The 24,660-nt window shown below is 36.2% G+C and overlaps 2 protein-coding genes across 2 annotated transcripts; both read right to left on the bottom strand.

The window, feature by feature from the left end:
* Positions 1-4,229: 4,229 nt before the first annotated feature.
* LOC125681219 (acyl-CoA 6-desaturase-like) lies at positions 4,230-16,840 on the bottom strand. The gene is made up of 10 exons (XM_048921208.2): positions 16,589-16,840; positions 14,655-14,744; positions 13,470-13,673; positions 12,925-13,026; positions 8,206-8,392; positions 7,902-7,978; positions 7,672-7,769; positions 7,203-7,379; positions 6,930-7,055; positions 4,230-6,691 (listed from the first exon to the last, which is right to left on the bottom strand). Exons 1-10 carry the CDS (start codon positions 16,784-16,786, stop codon positions 6,640-6,642), a joined length of 1,311 nt encoding a protein of 436 aa, XP_048777165.1. The 5' UTR covers positions 16,787-16,840; the 3' UTR covers positions 4,230-6,639.
* Positions 16,841-23,367: 6,527 nt separating this feature from the next.
* Positions 23,368-24,420, bottom strand: LOC125679867 (sialidase-like). The gene is made up of 2 exons (XM_048919321.2): positions 24,098-24,420; positions 23,368-23,920 (listed from the first exon to the last, which is right to left on the bottom strand). The coding sequence occupies exons 1-2, from the start codon at positions 24,418-24,420 to the stop codon at positions 23,368-23,370; spliced, it is 876 nt and encodes a 291-aa protein (XP_048775278.2).
* Between the last annotated feature and the right edge of the window lie 240 nt (positions 24,421-24,660).

The raw sequence follows: 24,660 nt of genomic DNA, 5'->3' as shown, positions 1-24,660 counted from the left end.
CAGTGTAGATGAGTCTAATTATTTTGCAAAATGGTGCCTATCATTTGTGATTTGATCATCAACATGATCATTGAAATGGCTTTGCATTGAAATATCGTCAAGAGAATAAATCAAATAATCACTTACTCTGGTGTTAAATTGTATCACTACAAAAATCGCTGAAATCTTTGAAATCGACTTGACCAACGTGGATATTCGAAGAATCGCGCCAACAGCTACTTCTTCGTTGCGAACAAAGTACGTCGCCCTTGACAACAAACGAGAATCGGGCCATCTAGTGGCGAGAGTAAACAGTAGTTATCTCCCATCATCATTAATGCTGTTTCTGGAGACCTCTCTCTCTCTCTCTCTCTCTCTCTCTCATATTCCAGCAGCCCGACGACAATATTAAGAAATTCACGCTTTTTTTTTTAAATTCAAGGATAAAATCTCAAGCTCCGGTCAGCTCAGTAGGCCTATATTCCGTAACGCTACAACTCCAATATCATTATTCGTAGGGGAAAGTAGTCCACCTATCACCACTTCGCCGCGAGTTACGTCCCTTTGCGGGGTCAGCCAAAGGTCAATCGGTGAAAAACCAAGTTTTCCTTCTTTACCTTACCAAATGTAAGATGCCATTACTTTGAATTTTAGCCAATTACCAAGTTTTCATACAAGTTAATGGGTTGCCCCAATCTGGGGCATATTGTAGTTGACTGCAATTGATGGAAATATAACAGGTGTCAAAGCTACAGATAGGAAAATTACAAAGGCCAACGTAGGGAAATACGATTTTTATCCGGGAGATGGTGGACAAGGGACGTAACTTTCGCGAAGTGTTGATACGTGTGACACTGTACGGAGTTTGGAAAAATCTGTGCATTCATTAGCGTGTGTTCAGTGGCGGATCCGGAGCAGTTCTTCGGCCTAGGGTTGCACAAATCTTACGAAAATGTTCATTTTGAGTTTTGCAGTGAGTTTTTCACCACAAGTTTTCACATGTGCGTTAGGAATGTCGACGTTAACCTAAACCGCCCGAAAGTTTTCACGCGATGAAATACATTTTGAGAAAGAAAATAAACATAAAGTTTTCAAAAAACAGTGTATTATCATAAATGAAAATTGTACGATATAATACACGTATAAAACGAAATATAGAATACAAAGGCAATCAAAAAAATATACAATACAAATGGACAATTACAGAATACAATGGAAAAATTATACAATTAATACATGAAGAAAATATACAATACAAATGGACATATATAGAATACAAATGAAATATTATGCGATACAAATACATAGAAATCATACAATGCAAATGGACAATCATATATATATATATATATATATATATATATATATATATATATGTATGTATATATTACAAATAAAAATCTATACAACACAAAGAGAAAAATCATACAATACGGACAATAATCTATTATTATAGAAAACAACTGAAAAATATAGAAAATCGCAACTGTTTACATGCTGTGTTTTATGCGTTGTCTTCTGAACAGTCCAATGCGACGGTGCCTGGGAAAGTAAAATGCACATTTTTTTGTTTTGATTTCACGAGTCCAAGAGCTAGTACACGAAATGTCATGTCATGTTGATTAAAAATTCCCAGAACTATTTTATTACAATTTAAGTACTTTTCTAGGACTTCAATTCTTTCACCCCCATTCTGTAGGGACGGGCAAGGGGTGAAAGGACAGGGTAGAAGTAGGCTCTTATTCATGTCCCCACTCCTTCCCTCCCGTTTACATGTGTACATTACCCGCCCACACTGCAAGAACAGCAGAAACGTTCCTCTCCTCTAGCATAGCAGTGGCGAATTTAGGGGGGGGGGGACCAAGAATTTCAGTCTAAAATGCATTAAAATGCACCATCAATCTTTTTGAAAGTTTCACGACCCCCCCCCACCCCCCCCCCCCCCGCACCGCACATGGGAGGGGGTTAATACCCTTCCATGCCCTCTCCCTTCGCCCCCCCCCCCCCCAGTAAAATTTAGATCCGCCATTGCATTATGATTACTCCATGCAGTCCTGGGTTTTTCACACTACGAATGCATTCTGAACACAATTAACCAGTTTCTAGTGTTTGTCACATCTCATTTTGTTTTAAACATAAAGCATAAAATAAGGAACAATAAATAAGAGAAGAACACTTAAAAGTCCAAATAGATAGAATCAATATGGCATGAAAAAACTTCATTACAAAAGTTTGTAGCACCTAGGGATTGTAATTATTTACAGTTATATTCATACTAGATGAAACCCCGCGAAATCACAATTAAATATTAATATTGCATAGAAAAAGGACTTTTTAAATGCGTGTTTGAATTGTTGCACACATGAATTGAATGAACGATAGATTAAATTCAAGTGAATTTAAGAATTTTTAAAAATAATATCGTGCATTAGTTATGTTATATTTATCGATAACATATACAGTAAATAAAACTTTATAATTAGGAAGTCCCTTGGAGTTCCAAATTAAATGTTCCTCGTGTAACATAAATGATCTCTCTCCGTATTGAAAATTAGATAATGATTTTACAAATGCATTAGTAATCCGTCATGCCGAATAGTTGACCATAGACAAAATGAACAGTCGTTCAATTTCAAAATTTGAAACTAATTATTGTGAATGAGTTTATATTATAGTAGCTTTTTGTCTGCTCGTCAAACGCAATAATCGAAAATATAATGCGCTATATCAATGACTAACCGAAAAACTTATTTCTTCTGTAAAATTAAAATCAAGCATCGATAAACAACGGATTTACTTCATAGGATATATCCTATCATCTTAATTTGTCATTAAAAAAAGAAACAAAGAACACTGGCTTAGATTCGCCATTTGGCTTTGAAGCATGTCAGCCACTGTACTCTCATTTTTGCGATTTCAAGGTATTTCATCGAAAACGAAAGTAGGTTTTTAATTAATTTTACTAATCAAGTAAGATTCTATTATAGCTTACGGACTTCACCTCAAATATGAAACAATATTAAAGGTGCAAGCGGTGACTCTGGAGCAAACGTTTCAGAGTTTATTGCCAAAATTTAGTATTGATTTGACAGATGGTTCTCAACTTATTGTAAATGGAGGGTAGATATCGTGCCAATCAAAGATACTCTTGATAAAGTTTTCTTGAGGAGTTCTAAGTTCAGTAATGTTGAGTGTTTATTGTCCATAATAGACAAAATTTTGACTTTTAGAGTATTGCACTTTATGAGGTGCCAGATTAACCTAAACTCAAATAATTAAGAATATCTTTAATTATTAATCAATTTGATTTGCGCCACAATCTCTTCAAATAATCAATGGTATCTTCAATTCTGAATTATTGCGTGCATCAATTGATCAAATATTCTGCTGAATTGATGTGTGCTATAGTTGTATTGTTTCTCTCTTCAAATGAATTGATGATATGTATGGCACGCCAAATTCACAAATATGAGCTAAACATAGTTTCACAGTTGATAAACTAGGTTTATCGACTGTAAACTATAGTTTACGGACCGTAAACTATAGTTAACGACGTTAATCTATATTTCACATCTGTAAACCATAGTTAACAGATAATCTATGTTTCACAAGCGTAAACTATAATTAACAATGAAAACAATCATTAGCGATTGCAAAACATAGTTTATGTGATAAATACGGTTTCACGATTGTAAACTATGGTTTACAAGTCATAGTTTATCTGATAAATATAGTATCACAATTTGTGAAACTAGGATTAACAATTGTGAACTATAGTTAACGAATGTAAATTATAGTTTACAAATGTGAATCTGTATTTATCAGCAAAATCTATTGTTAACGTTTATTTAAAGACAGATAAACTTAGATTAGCATTTGTAAACTATAGTTTACAACCATTAAATATAGTTTTACGGATGAAGACTATAGTTAACTATAGTTTACAGTTCGTAAACTATAGTTTACAGTCGATAAACCTAGTTTATCAACTGTGAAACTATGTTTAGCTCATTTTTGTGAATTTGGCGTGCCATAGATATGCGATAATTCAATTGAAGAGAACAATAATTCAATTAATGTGCGCAATAATTCAATTAATTACACACTATAGTAGTTGTCTGAGGATACTCTAGGTGAAACTACCACTTTTGGTTACCTTTACCACAGGGGCTTGTCACATACATGTATATTTATCATATCAATAAAATAAATATATGTGACAAGTCCCTTTCCTTTCACAAAGCCCAGGATGTATTTTAATATTTATTCATGCATAAATAAATAGACAAAAGAACAGAATATTTTTAAAATAAAAAACACAACATATTAGTTCAGACATAAAATGCATAAGTAAAATGAAATTAAACAAGAGGTACTGTGAGCAATGCTCACTAAGAATACCCCCCGCTTACCCCAATCTCCCAAAGGGTGTTGGTAACAGGTATAAACTACCTTTTTTCTGAGTGTGAAAAACAAATGACATGACAAACCGAACCATATTGCTACTTCGATGTCCAGTGCGCGTGACCTTTGACCTTTTGACCCCAAAATCGATAGGGAACATCTTCATCCCATGCGTAGTCCATATGTATGATATGGTGACTGTAGGTGGAAAAGATAACGCTTTAGAGCCCGGAAACCATATTGCTACTTCGATGTCCAGTGCGCTTGACCTTTGACCTTTTGACCCCAAAATCGATAGGGAACATCTTCATCCCATGGGTAGTCCATATGTATGATATGGTGACTGTAGGTGGAAAAGATAACGCTTTAGAGCCTGGAAACCATATTGCTACTTCGATGTCCAGTGCGCTTGACCTTTGACCTTTTGACCCCAAAATCGATAGGGAACATCTTCATCCCATGGGTAGTCCATATATATGATATGGTGACAGTAGGTGGAAAGGATAATGCTTTAGAGCCCGGAAACCATTGCATCTACAGACGGACGGACAGACAGACGGACAACCCAATTCCAGTATACCCCCCCACAACTTGTTGCGGGGGATATAAATATTGAGCAAGGTCAATGTATCTAGTAACTATTTAATGTTTAATAAATTTCATTTTTTGTTATTGTAAAAATATAAAAAATACTCGATATATTCAAAAACAGCAACGTACAGTTACACCATTGGATATTGTAAAACCAACATAAAATACAGTCATACATGATGTAATTTAACTGCATGACCAAATTCCAATTTTTGTTGTTGTTTTTTTTTTTGTAGAAAATGATAATTATTATTTTTAATATCACTGCTTTGAATGCTATAAACCTTAATTATTATTATTATTATTATTTTGTATTTATAAAAAAAAAACGCAGGAAAAGAACCAGGCAGTATCACTTATGTCTATACTTGGTTCAATCATTATTTTAAGAAAAGGTCTAATGTACCAGGGCAGATAAAGACACCCCACCCTCACCCACATTAAGAAAATTGAAAAAAAAAAAAATACACTGAAAGAGTAAAACAGTTTAAAATCTAATCACCCTCAAATAGATTTTCCATTTCATCTTTATTTTATATTTCATTTTTCAAAGCATATCTAAAATAAATGATATGTCTACAAATTACAGAATGATGAAATGGCAACCAAAAGGCATGCAACTCTTGTTAACATCTTATGAAGATCAGTGTTGGTATCACATGCAAGATATAGCAATAAACATTTATAATGCTTTTGCTCTCCTTGATGATTTCTTAATTCACCTGGTCATTTTAATCAATTTGTACTTTTTTTTTTAATGAATACAGTAATTAAGTATGTTGGAAAAAAAACAAGATGGGTTTGTGAAATGCAAATGCCCCCCCCCCCCCTCGATAATGGCCAATTCCAAAGATGCCCAAGGTCACAAGGACAAATATCTTGGTACCAGTAGAAAGATCTTGGCACAAGAAATGCTCATGTACAATATGAAAGCTCTAATATTTACCATTTAGAAGTTATGACCAATGTAAAAAAAAAATTAAAAAGTAAGTCAAATGTCAAGGTCAAAAGGTTTAGTACCAACGGAAATGTCTTGTCACAAGGAATACTCATGTGAAATATCAAAGCTCTATCACCTACTGTTCAAAAGTTGTAAGCAAGGTTAAAATTTCCAAAAAGTAGGTCAAACTCCAATGTCAAGGTCACTGGGTCAAAAATGTTGGTACCCACAGAAAGGTCTTGTCATAAGGAATACTCATGTGAAATATCAAAGCTCTATCACTTACTGTTCAAAAGTTATTAAAAAGGTTAAAGTTTACAAAAAAGTAGGTCAAACTCCAAGGTCAAGGGTAAAAAATGTTGGTACCCACGGAAAGCCCTTGTCACAAGGAATACTCATTTGAAATATCATAGCTCTATCACTTACTGTTCAAAAGTTATTAGCAAGGTTAAAGTTTCAGACAGAATTACAGAATGACAGACAGGACAAAAACAATATGGCCCCCTGATCTTTGATCTTGGGGGCATAAAAACCCCACTGACTCTTATGTACTTTGAAAAACAAAAGTACTAATCTCAACAAAAAATTGATCAGCAGAATTTAGGCACAAAACACATTATCACAGTCAATCAAAACATTCTTACAGAAATATATTTCAAGATGTCGTCTTTGATAAGTACAAAGACTGGCCTACATTCTTCTTTCTCCCCAACACTTTCAATGAATCATCCATGGTAATATGCATCATACCAAATCTCTCCGGACTTTTTTAGCATCCTAAAATAAAGAAAAATGATAATTATTCTTAAAAAAACATGAATGGTAATGGTGAAAAGTTAATTTGTAAAACATTTGCTGAAAACCTGTTAAACTTGTTGAGCAAACATATTTTAAAATTGTTCAATATTTGAACAGAACCAATTAGCCTCCTAAAAACTTTGCTTGCAATTATTTTAGAAATGTCGCCTGACAATCAGAAAAAACTCTTACATGTTGGTTCATTTTGATGACATACCTGACAATGTCTCCGAAAGCTGTAAAGAGAGGCGAGCATCTGTAGGGCAGGTTATGTTTCTTACACATCGATTTCACCAATGGGGCTATCTTCCCTAGATTGTGCCTTGGCATAGTTGGAAACAAGCTTTAAATGAAAAAATACAATTATAAAGAAATGTCAACAATCAATATTTCACATAAAGATACATTCTGGAAATACAGATATTAAAAAGATTCATATCATGCTTTAATATGGATGCTGGAACAGGCTTCAGCTGGCCAATACACTTACTGGTGCTCTATCTGGAAGTTGAGATGGCCGGTAAACCAGTCGTTGAATGGGGTGGAGTCTACGTTACAGGTGGTAGCCAGCTGTAGCGTAAACCAGTCCTCCTCCTTGTCTTTATCCACTCTCATTGGCAAATGACTCATCTGGGTCACCCAAGTAAACCAATGACTCTCCAGGAATCTAAAAATTGTCAATTTTATTGATGGAAACAATTCAACTTGTCCATTCAAAGTTTGTTTAAAAGAAAACAAAATGTAGAAAAATACAATTAATTCTAAAACTATATTTAATAGTCCCGATTACAAAAAATACATATGTCAGAAATGGTAATTCATCAAAGGATGATGGACATTTAAGGATCTGTGACATGCTTTTCGTATATCAGAATAGCTTCTGCTGATGTTTAATGTCCTGATAACAAACCACTATGTGTAGAGCACCCTCTCTAGATTTTTTTTAACGCAACATTTACCTTATGAACATGTAGAGTCCAAATGCTCCCCATCCTCCATAAAAAGGACCATACAACCAGAAAAATTTGTAGAAGAAAGTTACGGTCATCAGCAAATCCTGTCAAAGTCAAACAAACTCGGTAACTTATCAATATCCAACAAAAAGAGGATGACAGTTGCACTGCTAAGGTTTTAACTTGCTGTTTACTGATTGCACAAGATCAAAATAGCCTGATAAAAAATAACATACCACATAATCTCGTCTCTTAAAAACAAACATAATATTTTCAACGTGGAAATAAATCGGTAACAGCAGAGGAGGTCCCACTGAAAGAAAAAATCAAAATGATTGATACCATTTTTCTAAATCATGTACAGATTTCCAAACGAAAAATTTCAAAATTTCACACCTGCGACAATGTAATTGTAAAGTCTTTATCTTCCATAGTTTACGGTTTATGATTAAAGTTGTGGATAACGCGTGAACAGATAAGCCAAAAATTGTATCTCGTTCTCTTTGATCTAAGGAGACATGTAAAAAAACTAGTGCTTACAGAAAAAGAAGTATGTTTGTTGGAGATTATATGGCATGAATCCTACTTTTCTTCTGCCCCATGACTTAGGTATGTAATCTCCTATTAAGAACAGATAAGCTATATCTACATCTGGATCCTTCTTAATCACGTTTGGTTTTGCATGGTGCTGAAAATGGCGAAAGTTCCACCAATGAGATGAGGCAGCCTGGGAAAAGAATATGCATAAAAATAAATTTGCAATTCATATTTAGAGGTGAACTTGCATAAAATGCATGAACACATCATAAGTAGCGTGAAAGCTGTCTAATCAGAATAAAGTTACATCAGGCTGGATGTCTGACTGCAGTGTCAAAATAAATTAAAACAAGTGAAACTGAATACAGTGGAGCCTCATTAATCTGAATGACTGAAGCACATGTTATATCTGTTTGTAAGTAATCAATACGCTTACTTTGTTGATGTGCAATATGAAATAAAACATTTTGTTTTTTGAAAAGGAATCACTGTCTCTTGTGTTGAGTGTGTGAGGCAAAGCTACTTTGCATAAATTATCATGTTTTCAACAATTATAGATAGTCACCTTACATACCCAACAAACTAGACAATGATTCCTTATATTTATAATAAAAATGAATACTAAAATTGAAATATCCTTGTAGATATTTACATGTATAATTTGTATATTTAATTAGGGCCATCTAAAATATATTTGATTAAAGAATCCAGGACTACAAAAAAAGAAAAGAAAAAATACACAAAACTATACACCACACGCATTAAAAGCAAATAATCAAGCTCTACACATAACTGAATAAAATAAATGCTTATATTTAATATTCTATAATTATCCCAGCCAATATCCTTTCTACATCCAGACACTTTTGAACTTGCTGGCCATACTGTAAGAAATGGATATGAAAAGCCAGATTCATAGAGCCGAGGGTGATTTCATGATGGACATCCGTAGTAATAAAACGGGTATAAAAACAGCATTTTTATAACCATATCATAAATATGTGGTAAAAAAAATTATTTTTCTTCACAACCTATACAAATATTTGTGATTTTTTTCTATTTTTTACGGATCATTTCGATACGGCTTCTTTCTGCATTTGTAAACAAAGCCTATGCAAAAGCGTAATTCAACTTACTCAAATACGACTTTTTTTGCCTTCTTTGTAGGTTAGGTTTTAATGTGTTATCACTTTGTTGCCTTAAACATATTGGTCTTTTATTTCTTAAGGAATTAGCAAGTTCAGATATGCCAAAAACGTTTTGAAACATACACTTATTGATGATACACTTATAGTTGCATAATATATATTGGTAAGAATATTTTAGTTCTTTCTAAACACTTTCCATGTACATTGATGATTGCAGAAGATATAAATTCCTTGATTTTGTAGATATGCATATGCTCTTATTGATTTTTATATCATTATGTACAGTACCCGCAACGTTATTCTTGACATTCCTATCGTGTTCTATTGTGCGTGTATCCTATCGCATCGTGCGTGTATCCTATCGTATCGTGCGTGAATCCTATCGTATCGTGTTTTGCATTTATCAGGTTTTCCGTTTTCTATCGTGTTTTGCGTTTATCAGGTCTATCGTGTATCGTGTTTTGCGTGTATCAGGTTTTCCGTTTATCGTGAAAATCGTTTATCGTGTAGCTTCGGAAACTATCGGGATTGTATATTAAATCTATTGAAAAAGTACGATAATTTTCGAAAGCTTTATTCATTTTGTTAAAGAAGCTATTTTTAGGAATCGAGAAAAGACAGTATATTTAAAGGAGAACATAAAGCTGTCTATTTTAAGGCAGAAGAGAAGAAGAGCTATTTTTCTGTCCAGAGAGGGTGAAAATTTATCACAGTTTCATTCTAAGTAGTATGAAAAGTAGGCAGTGGTTTCCCGAGGAAACCGTAGACAGTAAATCTGAAAGCCCCTTCATTTGAAGTTCATCTAGAAACAATCATTTGTAATAAACACTAACAGAGAAATATGAAGTTCCGATTTGAAAGGGAAAATCAGTAAATTACATTGTTTATTACATATATTTTGATAAAGGCTCTTTTTCTTCCGATTTTTTTCCACCTGTGTTCTATTTATATACCCACTACTGAACTTGTGCGCGTCTGTGTATCACCCATGTTTTGACTGCAAACATTCTCAAGGACATTGTATTTCATACATTTAGAAGATTAAGTTTTAAAAGGGTGCAAAGGTGTTGCATCTTCCACAAGTCTGCCCAACTGGGCACGACTCCGCTGTCATCGTTGTTTTATTTTTTACTTGTACTTGTACATGTACCAATAGTAGTACGGGTAGATACTGGAAATTAATGCCGGTTAAATGATGATTATTTGAATTTTTTTTTACATACTAAACTTAAAAAATTTTAAGTGTTTCAAAATTGTGAATTTAAAAAAGCTGTGTTTTGTTTATTTTTTCCCATAGTTTATTTATTTTTTGTTATTAATTTAAGATATCAATTCAGATACATATGTTCCAATTACTTATGAATACCAATTATCACTCATGGTGCAGAAATATCTAACGTATGAAGATTTGGTGTAATGCAGTGGATATTTTTTAAAGCGGTCATGATGAAAATAATTGTAATTGTTGAATGACCGGTGAACTTGGAGCTTGATGGAAAATAACCCCCTCCTCGCTACACACAAAATATTACTTGGTTTTATTTCACAATCAAGATAATAGACATTAAAATAAGAGAGCTACTGAACCATATATTACTACATTATATTACATTTAGTTAATCCCATGTATAATTTATATATTAAACATTAGGTGACAATATAATTTTAGAATCATTGGCTGGGAAAATTCATATAGATATCAAATAATGAATTAAATACCGTATATAGTTAAGTTTTCTGATTTTAGCTGTGATGGCGTAAAAAATTGAAATAAAAATATGTTTTTAAAAGTACGACCATGTATTAAAGAAATTATACGTTTTAGGTGTGTAATGAATATTGAAATCCTTCAGTATTATTATCAACATAATGTAATTATATTGTCGGTATCAAAATTTCATTCTGTCTAACTTGCTTCTAAATTTACAACATTTCTATCAGGTTTTCCGTTTATCGTGAAGATCGTTTATCGTGTTTTGCGTTTATCAGGTTTATCGTAAAGATCATTTATCGTGTTTTGCGTTTATCAGGTTCATCGTGTATCCTATCGTATCGTGCGTGTATCCTATCGTATCATGCGTGTATCCTATCCTATATGTATCGTGTTCTATCATTTATCATGTCAAGAATAACGTTGCGGGTACTGTAATGGTAGGTTTTTCAGGTTTTTACAAAAATGTGATTATCTTTATATAAAGTCTAACATATGTCAACTTTAAATTGTTAAATGTAATTATTTTACTTAAATGGACATGGACACAATTTGAGCTGAAAATTTTCAAATTTTATTTTTTGATTTTTAATGTTTAGAATGCTTAACTAAGGTATTACAAATGATCAGCAAAAATTTGAATGTCAGTAGTCAAGGTACATGGTAGATACAGAGGTCACCAGTCCTTGTTACAGTCTGTATGTAAACAAGGCTCGTGCCATGTTTTTGTTTACAAAGGTTAAATAAACTAGTAAAAGTTTCGTGTAAAGCAGATTTTTTCAATTTATAAGTGAATTCTTAACACAATTAAGTAGTTTTTCGTGTTTGGCACGTCTCAGTTTGTTTTACACACACTATTTCCAATTAAACAGTCTAATGTAAACAAAAACATGGCATGAGCCTTGTTTACATAACAAAGAATTGCGAGTACTGTATCTCACTTTTAAAATATAACTGAACAACTGATATTCAAATTGTGGTTGACCATTAGAAATACTTTAGTTAAGTATTGTAAACAATAAAAAAGAAATTAAAATTAATTTGAAAATTTACAGCTCAAATGGTGTCCATGCCCCTTTTAATAATGCTATATATATAATGAGACACATTTCAATCAACTAAGTACATTTTCATATTCTCATTTGATATTAATCGAAAATTCATGTTAAAACAGAGTTTTAATAAAATTGCAAAGTCTTTCTATGAAAAAACACCCACATCTAAATGAAACCGGTTTTTTTTTCCATTGTTTTATGCTGCAGGGTTCCACCAGGAAATCACCCCTAGTTATATGAACCTCGTTTTTTATATTCCCCCCTTTTTTTAGTATGCTGCATCCATGGAAAGGATATCTGAGGGAAAAAACCATCTAGGCTTGTTACCACCAACTAATACCGCTTTGATCTGGCTACACATATTTATTAATTTGCAAAATAATGTATAAAAATTTGGTTGTCACAGAACATTGTTTGGATGGAAGCATCCAGATTACTGAGGCCCCACTGTACATAGGTGTTGGATTACAAAGGTTTATCTGTACTTCTGTGCTATAGCCTATGTAGGCGACAAGGCTAGAATTTTTTCAATGAAATGTTCAAATCCATACTCTATTCTATTCTATTCTGCAAGTAAACCATACCTTGATATGCTCTACATAAAGTACAGAAAAAAACTTGATTTAATGTTAATTTGAAGAGACCTTTAAAATTAAATTACATTGTATTATTCAATTACTGAACATTTATGATATATGTACAATACTATCTGATTAGAATGCCTTGAATTTGTTCTTGATAATCAATGAAAATCTTTACTATTGAACGTACTCTCGGTGAATTTTATTACATATGGTATCAAACTCACCTTGATATGCCCTATGACAATATGATGAAATATATGGTTCATCTTGTGACTGGGAAAGACTGACATGTGACCATAATCATGCTGACTCCAGCCTGCCTGAGCCTAAAAGCACACAGTATCAAATGAAACCACACAGTATTAATTGAAACCTCTGTAAATGTTCATGGCAATCTGATTAAAATCAGCTCCTAAATCTGCTCAACAGCAACAATTTAAAAATAAAGGAGCGGATCGAGGAGCTGATTTTAATCAGACAGAGACTGATGTTCATGGTTAGGGTCAAATCAACACTAGATCAGTGTTACATTGGAGTCTGTCACTACTGACACAAACCAGATTAATGTAACAATTTCTCGAAATACATGTACTTCATATGCACAGACACATAGAATTTTCTCTTTTATGATTACCTGACTGAACTAATTATTCTCATTTAGGGGGAGGTTTCAGATAGGCTTTATCTCACCCTGCTGCTTGATCCCATTAATTCATATAAAATCCCAATCCACATTTCAGTCAAAGTTTCGAGTGTGAAATTGATGTACCTGTGCAGTTGCCAAGAGAATGGCAGCAACAAAGAAGGCAGCCAAACTTCCATTGCAGTACCACACCACGAAGTAGGCGAGGGCCTCAAGAGCCAGAATATGGCTGAGGTGTAGAATGTAGAAAGCAGGGTTAGTTTTCATCAACCCACTGTCTTCTGCATACTTTCTCAGTTTACGAAAGTCCTTCTTAATCTCAGTCTCATTCTGTCAAAATAATTAAAAAATCAAATTATATCAAAAATCATGATGGAATAAAAATTTTACTTTTATATAAAGATTTCTGTAACTGTATTTTCTTTTTCATACATATGCATGTATGTGCAAGCATACTTTTAAGCTGTGATTCAAAATGGCCTACGGACATTTTCAAAACATATATAAACCTTTAATTTAAAAATAACACATGCACTGAATGTTGCAAGTCTTGAATAAATTAAGATTATATTGAAAATATTGCACATTTAACAAATTTTTCTAATGCTTTTTCTTGTGATGTAAGTATCAGCCAAAAAATTGAATGAAAAGTGCATCAATGCACATAGTGTGTTGATACATATTTAAAAAGTTTTCTGTCCAGTTTTTTAATTGAAATTTTGATAATCCCCCTAAAAAATGATCAAGAAAGTTTCTTATCATTTATTTGCTTTAATTGCTGCTTTAAAATAATAAATAAAACTTTGTTTATTCAATCACGTACATTTAATGTCATATAAATTGTATTTGTAACTGAACTAGCCAGTGCAGATTAAAATAGTTAGTGGTTTAATTAAACTAACTTTTCTGCATTTGGTACAAGAATAAGAGAGTGGTTATATCATAAAGGATATGTAAATCTTGTTTACTACAACAAGTGCATGTACCTATATTGTTAATTGTCTTTATAAATTTTGTTAACCCATTGTAGTGCATCATACTCTCCGAGATCTGATCTTATGGATGTATGTGATAACATGATGAACTAGTATATCAGAGTAAAACATTCCAAATTTCACAATCATGCTTCAAACAATAGCATGATGTCAGAGTACTTAAGTGAATAGGATGGGGCAGCAGGCACAGCCTATTTTAGCCCTCTTCTAGTACATTTATCATTTGATATACATGAAGGAATCAATATATTTTTTCATCCAATCACAATGCCTGTACCATCATCAATCTAACAAAAATCAAATATACTGATCTTACCTCGTTCCAGTCTTTCAAATCTCCAATATAGAGAGCTTTCATGAACTTGGTTACATGTTCTTTATCATTATGAAAGGCAGTCCACGCATCCTGAAAGAAGACTTCAAATGAAATGAAAATGTCTATGTAAAACAACATGGAAATAAAAATTAAAAATGTTTATTGTTATATTCAATTCAGGGCTCAAAATTAAATTATGCCCGTCAGTCTGTGACTGGTTAAAAGTCTGGGGGACTGACATACATTTGTTTTCGTCAGTCTGATGGGACTGGTCAATTTTCTAAGGCATAATTTTGGAAAATATACTTATAAAATCTTATACACACATTTGGCATGCTTCAAATCTGTAGATATCAAACAAATCTGATTCGTAAATTATAAATCCCACATAAGTGTTACAATATTGTCTGAGTTAAATTTCATTTTAATAACATCAACAAAATGTTTTAATTAATTATTTCTGGAAAACTCTGTTGGACTGGTAAATTTTTCTGCGGACTGGTTGAAATTTGTTTTTTGGGGGGGGGGTAGGGGGGGGGGGGGGTAGGGGGGGGGGTGTAGAGGGAAGGCTAAAATGTCTGATAATTAAAGGTGGGTGTAATTGTGATATTCCTGAACTTGAGAGACAACATAGATGATGATGTTATATACTTTATCTAATAAGCACGTGTATATTCAGCATGACAACATTGTAATAAAGTCAGAGCACAAGTGTCCGAATTCACTTTTATTCAATCACATACAATTCTGCTGAACCTGGGAAACAGGAAATAGGAATGTCTTAATTTTAGAAGTGCTGAAGGGTTAATACAGTTTCTGGAGAGTCAGAGAGCTAATGCTGAATTTCAATTAATGAATTACAGGTACATTGCGATACCCTTTGTACAGTGGGGAAAAGAAAAGCTGTGCACTGTGAGAATTTTAGTGTGTATCTGTAGGTCGGAAAATAGACTTTTAAAACTCTGAGTTTTCCTTAAGAGACTGTGATAGTAGACATACACTACGGGGCTGAACAGGATGTGAATTTACAAGTGCAGATTTCCTGTACAGATAGTATAACATTCACGGAATTGTGTTCCTTATGCAAATAAAATGTAAGAAAGGTAATGAAATTCTCACACTACAGTTTGTATACTAATGTAATTTTGGGAATTTTATCTGTTGGTATACAATTCAAAATGATCCTTGAAAAATTATTTATTATTATGGACTAGGACATGATTACAGCAGGTCCAGTACACTCTCTGTATAGCTTTATTGAGCTATATAGCTTTATAAAGTAGCTGCTATTCAAAATAGCTTGATTTAGCTATTTCAAATCGTTTATCAAACCAATTTCTAAAACATAAAAATCGAATTTCACTGAGTGAAAATGTTTCATCCTTCTACTCAATACAACACATTGTAAACAATACTTCTTAAACCATAAACAGGATCAAAGGAATTGAGATTCCACTATAGAGTCACCATACTTATCTATGCTTCAACGCGTAAAGTATAGCAGACAGTTAATAATGCAAAAGAAATTCTCTTTTCATGAAAATTCTTAATACAATGTAGATCTAGCATTGTTTTGAACTGTTGTAAAGTATTACATGTTCAAAAATTATTATGCAACTTTTTCGCTATACCATTGTACTCTAGAAATTTAATTTAATTCCATTTAACCTTGCTTAAATAGCTTTGTGAAGCCATATACTGGCATATATAGCTTGATAAAGCTTCATAGCTAAATATAGAGATTATGCTGGACCTGTGCAGACAACGACAGACTTAATATAATGTGACGTCAGATTTCAAAATTCCAAGTTATTTCATTAATCAGTATTGACAATGTAATTATAAAGAATTCATCAAAATGCACATGTATATATTTCAATAGATAATAGCATATAATATTAACATATAACATCTAAATGAATATTCATATTTACCGTTGCGTCCTCGCCAGCATAGTGCCCTAAGATTTTGGCACCGCCAGGATGCTTTTTTGCCCAGCGACTGAGGTCGTACACTTTACCATCTATCATCAGCCAGTTGTCATCCCGTTTATTATGCTGTTTCACCTCTTCTACGGTGTAATACTTCGTGGCTTTCGCCGCGCTTACACCATTAGAAGCTTCCTTTCCCATCTCTATTCGGACGTGCCGGGTTTCATAAACGACCTCGACCTTTCTCGTATGACTTGGTCATAATCTTTGTAATGTTTCGATCAGACGTAAAGACTTTCAAGCGTTTGTACAACATTGATGTAAATCAGGTGTTTGTTGTTGCTAAGTACGCTAGGCTATACGCTATTTACACTTGCATAACATTGCATTAGTCAAGTCAGCTGTAACCATGCTCTCTCATTGCACATTGAATTTTTTAACTGATAATAAATGGGCAACACTAGATTTCTTATATGTAGATAGTATCGTTTGCTAACTGTACATGACCATTGCTTTGCATGCACAACAAAGTACACATTTTGCTGTACTATCGGAATTAGGGAGACTCCCTCTACAAATATGATAATTTGAAACCAGTCATTTGTTATTGGTTCAGACTTTAAAACCTAAATGAATTTAAACTACTTAAGGCTGCTTATCTGTGTAGTAATTTTTTGCATTTCAATAACAAACTGTCGTGGTACTCACTAGTTAGTAGAAAAAGTTTTAGAATACGTTAAAATTGGATACCAATCTAGAAATTATAATCAACATAAATTAAAGAAAATTTTAAAGAAACTACTCTGTAATAAGTTTATTTGTAAATTACGGATGTCTGCTCATAAATTAATTATTGAAGTTGGTATACTCTGGTATTACTTGGAATTAACGAGTCTGTAAGAAATGCAACTCCGGTTCAGTAGGTGATTCATTTTTTGACTAAATGTGAAAAGTTTGTTGATGAAATATAACATATTTTTGTGATGTTATACAAAAAACAGTAATTTTTTTTACTACACTTAATGATGAACAAAGATTCATTTACATATTATTTTCTGAAGAGTCTATTCTAAATACAACTGGAACATTTATTTTGAACAATATATGACACTGTATTGTATATAACTATGTGTTATGTAATCACTTCTTTCTTTACTTACATATGTATATATACAGTGTTTGTATGTGTTTTCATGTTGCCCTTTGAGGGCCCTTGATTGGATTATATATATATATATATATATATATATATATATAGGAAGGGAGAAAATGCAACGGACCAGACCGGGATTCGAACCCGGGCCCCCTGAATTCTCTAGTCAGGTGATCTACCAACTGAACTATCTGGCCACCGGCGATCGAACCCGGCTAACCGCTACATATATGTATAAGGCCCCCTGGGCGCAAACATCCGTGCAAGTCGGTAAATAAAATAGCTAGTATATAGCTAATATTATTTGTTGATTATGTATATCCGACTTCGAAAATAAAAATGATTATTATAACATAATAATTATCATTTAAAGCATTTTATCTATAACTAAGTTAATTACATGTACATGTGTATAAATCCTTTTGAGCTCATGTTAAGTCCTAAATGTGCATGTATATATACGCCGACTTTAACTACATTTTACTTATTCGCTTACGTATAGGTAGGTAGTGCAGGTGTTGTAGAGTGAGCCTTCCCTCCAGAAGCCCTTCCAGGGGGAAGTCTCACTATGAGAAAGTTTGGCTCTATAACACAGGCACAGGCATTGTTTTTCAAAGTAGAGGGGGGGGGGGGGGGCAGCCGGAAGAAAAATTGAAATTGGCTTCTTAAAAAATAAATCTCAAAAGCAAATTAAAAAAAAAAATTCTCCGATCTTCAAAATCCAAATCTGGGGAGAGATTCGGGTTTCTACTAAATTGCCTCAATATAGTTTCCTCACAAACTTAAATTTTCTTACATCGGGGGTGGGGGTGGGGAGATGGGTGCGCTCATCCTTCGCTAAATAGTTTTAATTCATAGATTTTAAACTTACATTCTCCTCAATCACTACTACTATCAGAAATAGTGGCGGAGATGGCTATTGATAAAAGTAAGTAATAATTACATGTATCATTGTCAAAGAAGAAAGGAGGGCTCAGATTCTACGTGCTTATAGTGACTGCTGAACGCCCCATCTTTCGGATATGACTTTAACATTGGAGGTTATGTAGCAAGGTATAGGCGTTGATAACTCTCAATGCTATGGAGTTTGGAGCACAGGTCAAGAGCACGTGGCATTTTACTATCATTTCAATAACAGCATGATACTTCGTTTGATCTAGCGTGCAAACGTTTGGGCGAGTCTTCTCATAGATTTCAATGAAATAGGTTTTACTGCTGTTCATAGTGACCAATCACATTGAAAGAATGGCATAGTTCACTATATCAATTTTCATTGAATCTACCCGTGTTTGTTTTAACACATCACTCTGTTCGTTAATAAATGCATGTTATATAGCTGTAAATGCAATTTTAAGTAAACGTTAGAATTATTATATTCGCCTCGTTACGTCATAGAAGCACTGGATTTCTACATGAAACATAGGGAACTAACAATCTCTCTCTTTCCAGAATGTAGGAGTACGGCCGAGTCCACCGTTCTTCGCACGAGTTTTAATTCTTGCCGATGCCGAACACCCAGTACACATCCGAGTTGCAAGATCTGTAAACAGTGTGGTTACTCGGTGATCACGTGATTTCGGTCCGTGACAATCGTTCAGAACAATAGACCTGTTCTAATGAGACTTCAGAAAAATACTACATGGTTTTAAGAATTTTCATGAAACGAGAATTTCTTTTTGTGTCGTTAATTGTCCACTACCTTGTGTGCGTTGAAGCATAGATATAAGTATGCTATGAATTTATATAGTGGAATCTGATTGCAAATCCAATGAATTTCTTTTCATCCTTTTTAGCTCACCTGAGCCTTCGGCTCAGGTGAGCTTTTCTGATCACATTTTGTCCGGCGTCCGTCTGTCTGTCTGTCTGTAAACTTTTCACATTTTCATCTTCTCATGAACCACTGGGCCAATTTCAACCAAACATGACCAAAAGCATCCTTGGGTGAAGGGCTTTCAAGTTTGTCCAAATGAAGGACCATGTCCCTTTCAAAGGGGAGATAATCACAAAAATGCAAAAATAGGGTGGGGTCATTTAAAAATCTTCTTCTCAAGAACCACTGGGTCAGAAGAGCTGAAATTTACCTGAAAGCTTCCTGACATAATGCAGATTTAAGTTTGTTCAAATCATGGCCCCCGGTGGTAGGATGGGACCACAAGGGGGGGATCAAAGTTTTACATACAAATATATAGGGAAAAACTTTAAAAATCTTCTTCTCAAGAACCACTAAGCCAGAAAAGCTGAGATTTACATGAAAGCTTCCTGACATAATGCAGATTCAAGTTTGTTCAAATCATGGGTCCCGGGGGTTGGATGGGGCCACAATAGGGGATCAAAGTTTTACATACAAATATATAGGAAAAATCTTTAAAAATCTTCTTCTCAAGAACCACTGCGCCAGAAAAGCTGATTTTTCATGAAAACTTCCTGACATAGTGCAGATTCAAGTTTGTTCAAATCATGGCCCCCGGGGGGTAGGATGGGGGCCACAAGTGGGGGGGGGGGGGTCAAAGTTTTACATACAAATATAGGAAAAAGCTTTAAAAATCTTCTTCTCAAGAACCATTGGGCCAAAGAAGTTGACATTTACATGAAAGCTTTCTGACATAGTGTAGATTCAAGTTTGCAAAGGGTAGTTTGGGCCATAATAGGGACTATTAGGTTTTACATGCAAATATATATGGAAAGTCTTCAGATATGGGCCAAGGTGACTCAGGTGAGCGATGTGGCCCATGGGCCTCTTGTTGACTTTTATTCTGTGCTGAAGATTCGTGGATAACTTAACGTATCCTAAACATTTGACAATTTGGACCGGAGTGGAGAGAGCTAGATGCGGTGAATATGTGTCATCTATTTCTGTCTCTTTGATATAGAGGTAAGCACACACACATTCTGATCAGATTGTCCATCGTGTATGTTCTTGCTGTAATCTTGGCTGAGATTCAACTTGGCTGAATATTTGGACTGGCTCCTTCACCGAATCTCGGAACAGTCCTTCAGAATTCATGTATGAAATCTTGCTTTTAGCTTCGGTCAGTTCTAGATAGCATTTAATGTGCCTTTAGGTGACACTGCTGTTTGCTTCGTTTGGATTTGCACAGGTGTAGGGAGTCGCATGGGTGTTAGGTGCCACTTGGGTGTAGGGAGTCTCACGGGTAATGGACGTTGCACAGATGTAGGATGTTGCAGGGGTGTTGGGAATCACATGGGTATAGACAGTCACACTTGTGTTGGGAATCGCATAGGTAATGGGAGTCATATGAGTGTTGGGATTCGCACAGGTGTAGGTAGTCACACTAGAGTTGGGTGTTATGAGTCTCATGGGTGTTGGAAGTTGCATGGGTGTTGGAAATCACACTGATGATCACAACACACATACGCAGTAGCACAGCTATAGGCATTCACATGGGTGTTGAGTCCTACGGGAATCGCACAGATGTAGGGGGTCACACTGGTGATGGTAGTAATACTGGTGTAGGGAATCATAGTTGATGGGAGTCGCATGAGTATAGGCACTTGCATTGGTGTTGGGAGTCACATAGGTATTGAGCTTTGCACAGATGTAGGGAGTTACATGGATGTTGGGAATCTCACTGGTGTTGGGAGTTACATGGGAGTTGGGAGTCACATGGGTGCTCCCAACACCCATATGCAGTAGCTTGGGTGTAGGCATTCGCATGGGTGTTAGGGGTTGTGCAGGTAATGGAAAACGCACAGATATAGGGAGTCATATGGGTGATAGTAGTCACACAGGTGTTGGGAATCGCACTGTTGATTGGAGTTGCATGGGTGTTAGGAGTCACACAGGTCTTGGGAGGTGCACAAGTGTAGGGAGTCACATGGGTAATGGGAGTCACACAGCTAATGAGAGTCGCACGGATGTTAGGATTCCAAGAGGTGTAAGGAGTCTCATGGGTATTAGGGATCGAAAGGGTGTTGGGAGTTGCACAGGTAATGGTAGTAGCACAGGTGTTTGGAGTCGCATAGGTGATGGGAATGGCACTGGTGTTGGGATTTGCACAGGTGTTGGGAATCGCATGGATGTTGAGAATTGCATAGTTGACTGAAGTCGCATCAGTATATGTAGTCGCACAGTTGTTGGGTGTCACACAGGTAATGGCAATTGCACAGGTGTTGGGAGTTTCACTGGTTTTGGTAGTCGCATGGGGTAGGAAATCGCACAGGTGAAGGGAGTTGCTTGGTATTCGCAGATGCACTAGTCTTGGGAGTTGCACAGGTAATGGGAATCGCACAGATGTAGGGAGTGGCACAGGTAATGGTAATTGCACAGGTGTAGGGAGTTGCACAGGTTATGGGAGTCGCATGTGTGTAGGCTATCGCACAGTTGATGAAAATTGCTTGGGTGATGCGAGTCGCACGGGTTCATGTTTATCAAGTTGCACTGGTGTTAAGAGTCGCAGAGGTAAAGGGAGTTGCAGGGGTGTTTGGATTATCACAAGTGTGGGAAGTTGCACCGATATTAGGTGCGACTTGGGTGTTGGGAGTCTCATGGGTCTTTGGAATTTCATGGATCCCGGATGTAGAAAGTTTCACAGGTGTTGGGAGTTGCATGGCTATTTGGAGTTGCAAGGATGGTCCCAACACCTGTAGATACACAGTAGAATGGAAGTAGGCATTTACACAGATTTTGGGAGTCATACAGGTGTAGGGTATAGGGAATTGCACAGTGTGAGACATATTGTGTGTCTTGTAGGCATGTATGTGTGCTTGCCAAAGTGAAAGGCAGACACATATTGATCAAATTGTCTATATTTGTCCTAATTTTTGTTCTACACAGAGGACACATAGATATGACTGACAAAATTGTGTAGCTTTATATCTTCTCTGTATAGCAATGTTATACACATATATACAAGATATTGCAATCTTTACTTGTCTCTCTGTTTACTGTAGAAGAGGGAGAGACTCCCTACACCCGTGCAACTCCCAAAGCCCGTGGGAGTCTAGGGAGTTTCACGGATGTTGGGAGTCGCACGGATGTAGGCAGTCGCACGGGTGTGGGCAGTCGCATGTGTGTTGGGAATCGCATACTAGGTGTTGGGAGTCACATGGATGTAGGCAGTCGCATGGATGTTGGGAGTCGCATGGGTGTGCACAGTCGCACGGGTGTTTGGATTCGCATAGGTGTGGGCAGTCGCATGGGTGTTTGGAATAGCATGGGTGACTCACAGAGGTAATTGGAATCGCACAGGTGTAGGAAGTCACACGGTTAATGGTAGTCACACAGGTATAGGGAGTGGCACGGGTGTAATGATTCACATGGATGTTGGATGTCACACAGGTAGTGGGAGTCGCATGGGTGTAAGAAATCACACAGTTGATGGAAATTGTACGGCTGATTGGAGTCGCATGGGTTTAGACACTCGCACGGGTGTAGGGTTTTTACATGAGTATTAAGTGTCACTTGGGTGTTGGGAGTCTCACAGGTGTTGTGAGTTGCATGTGTGTTCGGAGTCACACGAGTGCTCCTAACACCCATATGCATATGCAGTAGCATGGGTGTAGGCATTTGCACGGGTGTTGGGAGTTGCATGGTTAATGGGAATCGCACTGGTGTTGGGATTTGCAGGTGTAGGGAGTTGCACATGTGTTTGAAAGTCTTGGAGGTGTTTCACAGGTAATGGGAGCCAGTTGCACAGGTGTAGGGAGTCACACAGGTGTAAGCAGTCACATGGGTGTGGGTACTTGCACGGATGTAGGAGAGTTGCATGGTTATGGGGATCACATGGGTGTAGGGAGTTGAATGGGTAATGGACATAGCACAGGTGTAGGGAGTTGCATGAGTGATAATAGTCACACAGGTGTAGGGAGTCGCATGGGTGATAATAGTCACAAGGGTGTAGGGAGTCCCACGGGTAATTGAAATAGCACAGGTGTAGGGAGTTGCATGGATGTAGGGAGTTACATGAGTCTTGGGAGTTGCACGGGTGTTGGGAGTTGTATGGGTAATGGAAATAGCACAGGTGTAGGGAGTTGCATGAATGTAGGGAATTGCACAGTTGATGGGAGTTGCACATGTATAGGCAGTTGCACTTGAATAGGCAGTTGCATGGGTGTTGGGTGTTGTAGAAGTAATGGGAGTCACAGAGGTGTGGGGAATTAATGGGAGTTGTACAGGTGATGGAAATCGCACAGGTAATGGGAATCGCACGGATGCATGGAGTCTCACGGGTGTAAGGTGTCACATGGGTGTTGGGTGTCACTTAGGTGTGGGAGTCTCACGGGTGCTCATAACACTAATATGCAGTCACACAGGTGTAGGCATTCAAATGTGAGATAGGAGTTGCACGGGTAATGGGATTCGCAGAAGTGTAAGGAGTCACATGGGTGATAGTATTCACGTGAGTGTAGGGAGTCGCACAGGTGTTGGGAATTGAACGGATGATTGGAGTCGCATGGGTATAAGCAGTCGATAGGTGTTGGGAGTCGTACTAGTGTTGGGAGTTGCACAGGTAATGGGAATCGCACAGGAGTAGGGAGTCACATGGGTGATGGTAGTTGCATCGATGTAGGGAGACACATGGGTAATGGTAAGTACATACGTGTAGGAAGTCCCACAGGTATAGGCAGTCACATGAGTGGGTAGTTGCATGGGTGTTGGGAGTCGGAAGGTTGTAGGGAGTTGCAAGCTTGTGGGCAGTTGCATGGGTGTTTGGAGTCGCATGGGTATTGGGAGTTGCATGGGTGTTGCAAGTCGCATGGGTGTTAAAAGTCACGTGGGTGTTTGGAGTCACATGAGTCTAGGGAGTTGCACAAGTGTTGGGAGTACCACATGTGTTGGGAATCGCACAGGTAATGGGAATGGGAGTTACATGGATGTTGGGTGTCACTTGGGTTTTGGGAGTCTCACAGGTGTTGAAAGTTGCACAGATGTAGGGATTCACATGAGTGTAAGCATTTGCAC

Source organism: Ostrea edulis, chromosome 2, assembly GCF_947568905.1.
Source record: "Ostrea edulis chromosome 2, xbOstEdul1.1, whole genome shotgun sequence".
Lineage (NCBI taxonomy): Eukaryota > Metazoa > Mollusca > Bivalvia > Ostreida > Ostreidae > Ostrea > Ostrea edulis.
This window is presented reverse-complemented; position numbering and strand designations above follow the sequence as displayed.

Coding starts and splice junctions, on each gene's coding strand:
- LOC125681219 (XM_048921208.2), bottom strand. CDS start 16,786: ATGGGAAAGGAAGCTTCTAATGGTGTAAGCGCGGCGAAAGCCACGAAG. Junction 13,027..13,469: donor TTCTCTTGGCAACTGCACAG/GTACATCAATTT, acceptor GTGTGCTTTTAG/GCTCAGGCAGGCTGGAGTCA. Junction 8,393..12,924: donor TTGTCATAGGGCATATCAAG/GTGAGTTTGATA, acceptor TTCTTTTCCCAG/GCTGCCTCATCTCATTGGTG.
- LOC125679867 (XM_048919321.2), bottom strand. CDS start 24,420: ATGCGACTCCAAACACCCATGCAACTGCCCACAAGCTTGCAACTCCCT. Junction 23,921..24,097: donor GTGCGACTCCCTACACTCAC/GTGAATACTATC, acceptor TACACCCGTGAG/ACTCCATGCATCCGTGCGAT.